At 46.1% G+C, this 10,000-nt stretch overlaps 1 protein-coding gene across 1 annotated transcript in view; it reads right to left on the reverse strand.

Annotated features, from left to right (window-relative positions):
- The window catches only part of syt9b (synaptotagmin IXb), a gene marked incomplete at its 3' end in the record, with an annotated part of 31,290 nt that overhangs the window by 1,460 nt on the left and 19,830 nt on the right, over positions 1 to 10,000 (reverse strand). The window contains exons 4-6 of the mRNA XM_083667059.1: positions 5,842 to 5,962; positions 4,580 to 4,751; positions 2,151 to 2,280 (exon numbers count right to left, since the gene is read on the reverse strand). Of these exons, the coding sequence (XP_083523185.1) occupies positions 2,151 to 2,280; positions 4,580 to 4,751; positions 5,842 to 5,962 (423 nt within the window). The remainder of the gene's footprint in view (positions 1 to 2,150; positions 2,281 to 4,579; positions 4,752 to 5,841; positions 5,963 to 10,000) is intronic.

Here is a 10,000-nt window from a genome sequence, read left to right on the forward strand (position 1 = left end):
CCTCCTCTGGAGTCTAGTTAGTTCCACCAGCATGTTTTCCATCCAGTCGTATGGGAAATGAGGATGAAATGAGGATGAAATGAGGATGGAATGAGGATGAAATGAGGATGGAATGAGGATGGAATGAGGATGGAATGAGGATGAAATGAGGATGAAATGAGGATGAAATGAGGATGGAATGAGGATGGAATGAGGATGAAATGAGGATGGAATGAGGATGGAATGAGGATGAAATGAGGATGGAATGAGGATGAAATGAGGATGGAATGAGGATGAAATGAGGATGAAATGAGGATAGAATGAGGATGGAATGAGGATGAAATGAGGATGGCTCTGCAGCCTTTTCTCTGATTGTGTTCCTAAACATTTTATAACTGCCTTAGAGCAGCTCAAGGGAAGAGACTGATGTGAGGCTTCTTGAGCACTTTAAAATGGTGTGTGTGTGTGTCTGTGTCTGTGTGTGTGTGTGTGTGTGTGTGTGTGTGTGTGTGTGTGTGTCTGTGTGTGTGTGTGTATAGAGAGCATAACCTCAGCTCAAGTGGCCAGGGGTGTGAGTTATTGATGTGTCTGTGGTCTTGAGGGTCAGTAAGTCTTGATGTGTAATATAGTAATAGTAATATAGGCCATTTAGCTGACACTTTTATCCAAAGCGACTTACATTGCAGTGAGTGCATACATTATTCAGTATATATGGTCCCAGCAGGAATCAAACCCACAACCTAAGCGTTGTTTGCGCCATGCTCTACCAACTGAGCCACATAAGGCCGTGTGTCTGTGGTCTTGAGGGTCAGTAAGTCTTGATGTGTCTGTGGTCTTGAGAGTCAGTAAGTCTTGATGTGTCTGTGGTCTTGAGAGTCAGTAAGTCTTGATGCGTCTGTGGTCTTGAGAGTCAGTAAGTCTTGATGTGTCTGTGGTCTTGAGAGTCAGTAAGTCTTGATGTGTCTGTGGTCTTGAGAGTCAGTAAGTCTTGATGTGTCTGTGGTCTTGAGAGTCAGTAAGTCTTGCACTAAGACTTCAAAACACCCATTCATTAAAAGCCTTGAGCGAAAAAAAATGTGTGGGTGTCTGTGTCTGTGTCTGTGCTTTTGTGTGTGCGTGCATGCGTGCGTGTGTGCGTGTCTGCATGTGTGTGTGTCTCTCTCTTTCTCTCTGTGTGTGTCCCTAATGCCTTAGCCAGTCTTATCCCCAAAGAAAAACATCTCTCAGCCTTTGAAGTAACACAAATAAGCCATTATCCTGTTCTTGGGCCGTCTCCAACGTCTCAACTCTGAGCTAATAGCCGGCGCAGCAGAGAGCATCATCAGAGGCCCTGCAGTAATAATGACAAGATGTCAGTGGTATCACATCTACATCTCCGCTCCACTCCCAGCTCTTAACCTCGGATGTGAATATGAATGAATTGTGTGTCAAAAACTCCCTATGAATGTTTAAACTCGACCAAGAGCTATTTCAATCCTGGCTTAATTGGTGCGCTGAAGAGTTTCCCAAATAACATTAAAAAAATAAATTAAAAAAAACAGCTCATCCGTAAATTAGGCCTCCTCGTCTTCTGGGTTTGTTTTGACAATTAATGCACAGAAATGAGTTAAGTATTGATGTGGATGATGTAACTCTGTTATGCAACTGTGTTTTGGGAGCTCAACAAGCTGGAGCTACAAGCGTGAGCGAGGACTAGAGGTTGGAGCCGAAGCCATAGAAGTGGAAACTAGACTCTCGTACCTTCACCAACCCCTTCTCCAGCTGAGCGCACACACCTGATCAGATACATGCTGTAGGCCTACGCTGCTTATTTTAGGTACCACACAAGCTTTGATCTTCCAACTTCAAACGCCACACAAATGTGTGCAGATACACACACACACACACACACACACACGTGTGCGCAGGCATGCACATGTACATGCAGACACGCACGTGTGCACGCAGACACGCATGTGTGCACACACGCACACACAAACACACCTGTGCACGCACGCATGCACACACACATACACACACACCTGCGCAAACACACATGCATGTATACATGCGTACACACCCACACACACACTGACACACACCCACACCCACACCCACACCCACACACACACACACACACACACACACTGACACACACCCACACACACACACACACACACACACACCCTTACCTCTATGAGTGGGTGCCAGTGTGCGATGGGCTTGCGGGGGTAGGAGAGCATCTCGTTCCAGTGGTCCCGTCCGAGGCTCTCAGCCTCCATACCGACTTTACACACCCCGATGACCTCGTTGTGCCCGACGCTGTGAGACAGGGAGGGAAACGCACAACGTCACTTCAGACAACCTGCATCACTGCAAAAACAAAAACTAAATCTTCATTCATGTTCTTATTTGACAATAACACACAGTATACCAGAGTGGTGTCTTAGAAGAATGACGCAAGCGTACGTAAAGCTATTTGTTTTTTATGTCCCGTGCACCAACCTAACCAAGTCAATTTCCTGTATGTGCAAATGTACTTGGCTAAATAAAATAATTCTGATTCTGATTCTGATTCTGATTCTGATCTGATTCTGATCTGATTCTGATTCTGATCTGATTCTGATTCTGATCTGATTCTGATTCTGATCTGATTCTGATTCTGATTCTGATTCTGATTCTGATCTGATTCTGATTCTGATCTGATTCTGATTCTGATTCTGATTCTGATCTGATTCTGATTCTGATTCTGATCTGATTCTGATTCTGTAAGTGGACAGGGCTAACAAGACCTTGGAAAGGGGAAGTGACTGAGGTAAATAAGCATTTCAGCCCCAAAACGAAATGGCGTATTTCAAGTAAAACAATAAAAACACCACTTTCATTATAACTAAGAAGTTTCAGAGTTGAAATTGTAGTATCTATTCAGTTAGAAAAGTAGAATCGAAGCTAGCAATATTTGCCTGGCAACTCGCGCCATCGGTTCACGTGAATGAACTATTTGAGTCTACGTAGGCGTTAGCCAATAGAAAACTGACCGCATTCATTGGCGCCACTCTTCTAATATACCACTCTGCAGTATACTATCTTTTTTTAAATTATTTTTTTAAATATATTTTTAAGGCATTTCTGCTTTATTGGGATAGAAACAGTAGAGATTGACAGGAAGGATGGGAGAGAGAGGAGGGATGAACCAGGAACCTTGTGATTACGTGATAAACGCATTAGTGTGCTACGCCGCTAAGCGCCCCTGCAGTATACTATCTTTTCCGTGTTTTGTGTGTCTTCGCAAGTTGCGGCACCAAATGTTAGTTAGTTCCCCTCACTTTTCATACAAGTGTAAAAAACCCTGTAAATAGCGTTGTTCTCGAGGATATCCTTGTCGGTAGAGGCCGGTGGAGGCAGAAATCGGAGGACGGGCTCACTATAACGCACGGAACGGAATATCGAAACTGTATCGAGGACCGTTCCTTATTCCGTTCCATGCATTACAATGAGCCCGTCCCTCGGATGTCTGCCTCCACCCCCAGCCTCCCCTTGGTCCTCGGTACATGTCCCTGTCTGCGAACCATCTCCTCGGTGTCGTGATTATAATATCGTTCAGCAGATTATGTCATACATCTCCTCAAATATTTACTGTGAGCTGCATTGGGAGGCAGACAGTCCGTACACTGTGTTCACCATCCAATCAGCGATGTTTATTTTATGTCCATCCAACACTTTGCGTGGTCTCCAGAGCCTGGGTTTGGGGGTTTCTGCGAACAGAGTGCCAGCTGCTTGCTTTCCAAGCCCATGTTTTAGTAACACTTTGTCAACCAGTTAGTGGTTGTTGTTGTCTCCGCTCCCTGTTTGTCAGGCAGCGGCTCTTCAGGCAACCTGCTCACCCCGAGATACAGACGCATGTTCCGATGTTTTCACGCCACAAGAAACGGCCGCTGATGTTTACGTGTGCTTCACGTACACCTCCGTCGACCGCGAGGGGAACTGCCGACGCCTGACAAAACTGCCCGACTTGCAACCCGAAGGCCGCTGGTTCGGTTCGCGCTTGGTAAACAGCTTTTTTTGTGCTAATTCTTGTTGCTTGTGCTAATATTTTCGAAGGCCTTCCACAACAATTTACCCTAACCTTAATTACTCAAAGTTCGTAATTTACGTGGTCACGCATACAGTACCAGTCAAAAGGTTGGACACACCTTGCCAAGAGTGTGCACAGCTGTCATCAAAGCAAAAGGCGGCTACTTTGAAGAATCTAAAATATAAAACATATTTTTTGTTTAACACTTTTTTGTTTACTACAAAATTCCATATGTGTTCCTTCATAGTTCTGATGTCTTCAATATTAATCTACAATGTAGAAAATAATAAAAATGAGAAGGTGTGTCCAAACTTTTGACTGGTACTGTACGTAAACATAGGTCGTATTCTGAGGCGTTCATATGGGCAATAGAACAGATTGCTTTCGGACTCAATACGATAGTCAAACCTATTGTAGTCCACGACTGTTATGAATTTACTATAGTAAAGCCACCTCAAACTTGTGTATTTGCAGAAAGCAAAACACGACAATGAGATCGTACAGTGAGTGTCTTCAAGACACTTTACAGGCAGGAAGTCTCCTCACCGATCATAATCCATGACAGCTATGAGCAGGCTGATCTGGTCGATGTTCTCGTGAGGGACATCGAACACGATGGCTTCGTTGTAGACGGGGTTCAGGGTGTTCCTCTTGGTGGAGGTCTTCCTCTTCTTCAGCCTCCGGCCCTCACACATCAGAGACACCTTCACATAGGGGTCTGAGGGGAGGGGGGACAGCAGGGTGGAGAGGGTAAACTCAAGGGGGTACAGGTGTTATTAGGTGTTACCTCTTCAAGTCTATACAGGGTGGAGAGGGTTAACTCAAGACAGGTACAACTAAAAGGTGATAGTGTACCCCTTAATTCACTTAGGGGTCTGAGGAGAGGGGGGACAGCAGGGTGGAGAGGGTAAACTGAAGGGGGTACAGGTGTTATCAGGTGTTACCTCTCCAGGTTGATACAGGGTGGAGAGGGTAAACTGAAGGGGGTACAGGTGTTATTAGGTGTTACCTCTCCAGATTGATACAGGGTGGAGAGGGTAAACTGAAGGGGGTACAGGTGTTATTAGGTGTTACCTCTCCAGGTTGATACAGGGTGGAGAGGGGGAGATGACATGCTGCCCCCTCAGCAGTCTGGGTAAATTGATATCATTAGTCATGCTGTTTGCCCATAGGACCATGTGATTAATAGACTATATGAGAATGGAACGGCAAATCAATATTCCATGGCTGTCATATCGTATTAGAACAGCTGATGAGTTTGTTATGGTTATTCAGCATTGAGTCAGGAGGATCCACACATATTTACCCCCTAAGCCATTAGGGGCCAGAGGGCACTTTCAGTAGAGGTGCTCTGTTGAACTAAGGTCTGTAGTCCAGGTCACAGTTTAAAGGGTTGGTTCAGGATTTAATGTGTGGTGAGATGGTTCTTCACCTTGAAAGTCGTCCGTGGGCCAGAGGGGACTTTAATCTATGGCTCAGAGTTGTTTACATACTAGCTTTAGCCTCCGCTAACAAAAAACAATGGGAGGGAACATTTGTGGACACATTGACCTCAAATGAAGTCTCTGACATGGTTGGAAGTTAGTTTGTTAGTTTGTTGGGAGTTGTAGTTTTTTAGCCCCCTTCACTACCATTGTTTCTATGTTAGCGGAGGCTAAAGCTAGCTGAAGTTAGTAGTGGCTATTTGAACAACCCTGACCCATGGGTTAAAGTTTATCCTGGCCCATAGCCTACTTTCAAGGTAAGGAACCATCTGACTATAAATCGAAAAATCGTGAACCAACCCTTTAATCCTGGTATATGCCTACCTGAGGCTCCAGTGATGTCCATGGCCTTGAGGTTCCTGGCCTTGATCATGGTGATGGTGAGCCTCCCAGCCGTGGGCAGATAACACAGGGAGAACATGAGGTCTCCCAGGTCAACATTGTCCTGCGAAACAAACACAAAACATTAGTCCACATTTTATTTTTACTTTACTGTTTTATTGAGCTTTTAGTTAACCAGCGAAAACACACTGAGACCTGAAGGTCTCTGATTTTACGGTGGGGCCCGTTCACAATATGAATACAATCACAAAACAACACATTGAATATGCAACACAGTAAAATACACAAACTAATTGATGAAAACAAGAGCATGCCTCTGTGAGCTGGTCCCTAACCAAGGACTTAAAATGATTGTTTGGGACGAAGAGCTCCAACTTCAGTCTCCCCTGAGGAGCACGGTATCTGAGGAGCACGGTAGCTACATACACGTGGTTCATATCTGAATGATCTCTTCACCCCCCCTGTACAAGTTTCATTCCTGTTAATAAAAAAAAAAATCCTTCTAGCATTGTGACTGCCTATGACCCCTGGTCTGAGCATTGATTACTTTTTCTTATGATGACTGACGGACAGATGATTCACTTACTAAAACAAATGTATTTGTTGTAAGTCGCTTTGGATAAAGGCGTCTCCTAATGCCATACATGTAAATGTAAAAGAAGGTCTGCAGCGCTGAGTCCAGGTTATCAACCCTTCTCCTTGTACATTACCTTCCCTGTACATTACCTTCCCTGTACATTACCTTCCCACACAGATGTATGAGCATTGGATTGATCCACGGCAACATTGGCAGCATCTGAATGTCTGTGGTTGTGTTCATTCAGAGAGGTTAAAGGATCACAGTGGCAGATAGAAGTGTGATGTATAGAACTAACATTAATACAGCATGATCTACACAGCACATTTTTATCCGAACCAGGGGAGGCTGGTGGAGGTAGAAATCAGAGGACGGGCTCATTGTAAGGCATGGAAAGGAACGTCGAAACTGTATCAAACACCATTCTTGATTCCATTCCATACATTACAATGAGCCCGTCCTCCGATTTCTACCTCCACCAGCCTCCCCTGATCCGAACATTCAGTAAAGTCTCCTGAATAGGCCTCTGGTCTTTATAAAACATGTCCTCCCTGACCCGACACCATACCGCTCCGGAGATACCGTTAAGGGTTTCCGTTAGTTCACAGCGAGCCGCATTCACACGCCAAGCATCCGCCCAATTATCACCTCTGGAAATAGCACGTGTGTGAGAAAGAGATGCGTTTTGTAATCGTTAGACACCGACACGCGCGGTTAGGTTTCAGGAAGCATCGTCTGCCGACAGTCTCTCACACATACGGTACCTATACCACTCACATTGTGTGTTCCCCACTCCGTCAGAACTGTCTCTCTATGTGTGTGTGAGTGTGTGACTGTGTGTGTGTGTGAGTACGCCTGTTAGAACACATCATTCTCCCTGAGCCAGACAGGGAGATCATACACACGGTACACACACGCCTCACGCTGTGATGTAGGAACACCTCGAGAACTCTCTCTGCTTGCTACGTCAAAACATGGATTTGACACCAAATAAAATGCTTTGACAGAAAATAAAATTATACACTGCATCTGTTAATTCCTTAAGAGACCGGTTTCTCAGCCATCTCCTGGACTAAGTCCCACTTTCTGTGGAAAGCGTCTTTTTAATTAAGATGTTTTATAGTTTCGGAGTAGATTTAATGTCCTGTGGTTCTGGCCAATGAGTCCCTGAAGTCCGGTGTGCCACCAACAGCAGCTGTTCAGCCCTCACCCCCTGGGATTGAAACTCAGGAGCCAAATAAGCACCGTCTCACAGTGCTGTCTGCACCCTGACATCTCAATCATCGCTGTGTGTGCCCCCTGCTCAGTCACAACTGTTCCCCTGCGCGTGTGTGTGTGTGTCTGCACTCGTGTGTGTTTCTGTGTGTATGTGTGTATGTGTCCGCACGCGCGAGTGTGTGTGTGTGTGTGTGTCTTTGTGTGTGTCTTTGTGTGTGTATGTGTCCGCACGCGCGCGTCCACATGTGTCTGTCTTTGTGTCTGTGTGTCTGTGCTCGGCGGTGTGTGTGTGTCTTTGTGTGAGAGCCTCTTTGGGCCTGTTAGAACACATCAATCTCCCTGAGCCAGACAGGTTCACAGCCACAGGCCCCCTGCAGGCACCATGGGAAGTCCCATTATTCTGCCTCAGCAGGAAAGGTCACTGCTGCTCTCCTCTGAGATCCAGTCATTATAAGGCCTGCCCTGCCCTGCCCGGCTTCTTCAGCTCCGTCAGGCCCAGTCACACAGGGTGAACCTCCATACTTAGGAGTGGCCTCCTCCTCCTCATCTCCACTGAGATTCACTTCTCCTCAGCCCGGCTCGGTCACGGTGAAGCACAATGGTCTAGAGTGGCTTCCTTTCCCTGTTTCCTTCCTTCCCTTCATCTGCACTGAGATGGAAGAACTGGAAGGACAGGTAGGCATTCTTCACATTGAGTTTTTCACTTGTGCGTTCAGATTACAGCCAAGGGAATGATGGAGGAAAGGAGGCAAGGAGAGGAAGCATCTGAGGGCGATTGAGATGCATCCACAGCCTTCCTAAACAGCTCATCACACCCTGCTGGAGATCTGGGTCTGTGTACGTGTGTACGTGTGTACGTGTGTGCGTGTGTGTGTGTGTGTATGCGTGTCTGTGTGTACGCATGTCTGTGTGTGCGTGTGTGTGTGTGTATCCGTGTCTGTGTGTGTGTGTGTGTGTGCGTGTGTGTCCAGGGCTCTCTCTGCCTCCCTGTGATGGCCCTGACAAGTCCACTGTCAACACTAGGGACTGCATGTACAGATCCTCTTCTAGCCTGCAGCCTGCCTATTCTCCAGGGAGGGGGTTTTATTACTGGCTTACTTTGAATGTATTGTGATGCACCCACAGCACTACACAGCATTCCCACTGCTCACAACTCCAGACACTAAAACTGAATTTATTATGTATTTATTCTATGATAGTGCCTGAGACTGTGTGTTAAGTCATACTAAATCATCTTCACAGTCTTATAGACATCAGCCGATTCAGAGCCCGGTGCTTCGAGCCTCGTGAACGAGATCGTTTGAATTTCCACAGTTGGGCTTTCTAGTCCCGTTCCGTATGATCTCCCGTTTGTTGACTTACTGCAGTTTGTAGCGAACGAGGGTAGAGAACAATGGAGACTCCAGCAACACATTAAATTCTCTGGTTTCACCAACAGGTTCTGGTAACTTAAGCACTTTACGACAATTGTATTCACGCAAAGGACACTGATGGACACTGATGTTAGGAAATGGTTCTCCAAATAGGCCTGGAGTAAGTCCTGTTGAAGCCGGGGAGTGGCTGTCGAAAAGCAACTGGCCTTGGGCCTATCAGCCCCGCTGCAGAAAACAGGCTACTGTTTAAGATCAAAGGACAATAACAGTATCGCATGCTGAGGCACGCGCTACATTAGCCTTCCATTTGTATGAAAAGTAGCCTACAAAATTAGCCTACAACAGCCTATAAATACCTCAAAGGCGTTGCTAATTACCTTTATGTTTCATTTCAAAGCTTCACGTTCTCTCTCTCACACTACGCCTCCATGGACTCGGTTGCTAGGGACCCACCGTAATGTATGAACCAGGGGAGGCTGGCGGAGGTACAGAATCGGAGGGACGGCTCATTGTCACGCGTGTAACGGAATGAGGAACCTGACACCGTTCCTCATTCCGTTCCGTGCGTTACAATGAGGCCGTACTGCAATTTCGAACCTCCGCCGGCCTCCGATTTCTACCTCCGCCGGCCTCCCCTGCTGTCGACCTGGTTGTTTATTCTGTTATTCTTTGTACCTGCGTTGTAATGAATGTCCTGCAGGAAATGTAAATGAGTTTCTTATTGGCTATTTGTTTCATAAGACAAGGACATTGGTTATGCAGGGTAGGGAAAGGTCAGGTGGATGGGGGAGTGCAGCAGTGGGACCTGGAGAGCACAGAAGTGATTCAGGTATCAATAAGGGTTTTATCTGGCCGGTTGTAATGATGAATCTGTAGCAATCTGCTGTATCGGTAACTGCATTAGGATGCAGCCAAGGGTCTCTGGCCCTTGTCCACAATCAGTGCCAATGTAATCACCATAATGAATGGATCC

This window comes from Argentina silus, assembly GCF_951799395.1.
Source record: "Argentina silus genome assembly, chromosome: 3".
Taxonomy (NCBI): domain Eukaryota; kingdom Metazoa; phylum Chordata; class Actinopteri; order Argentiniformes; family Argentinidae; genus Argentina; species Argentina silus.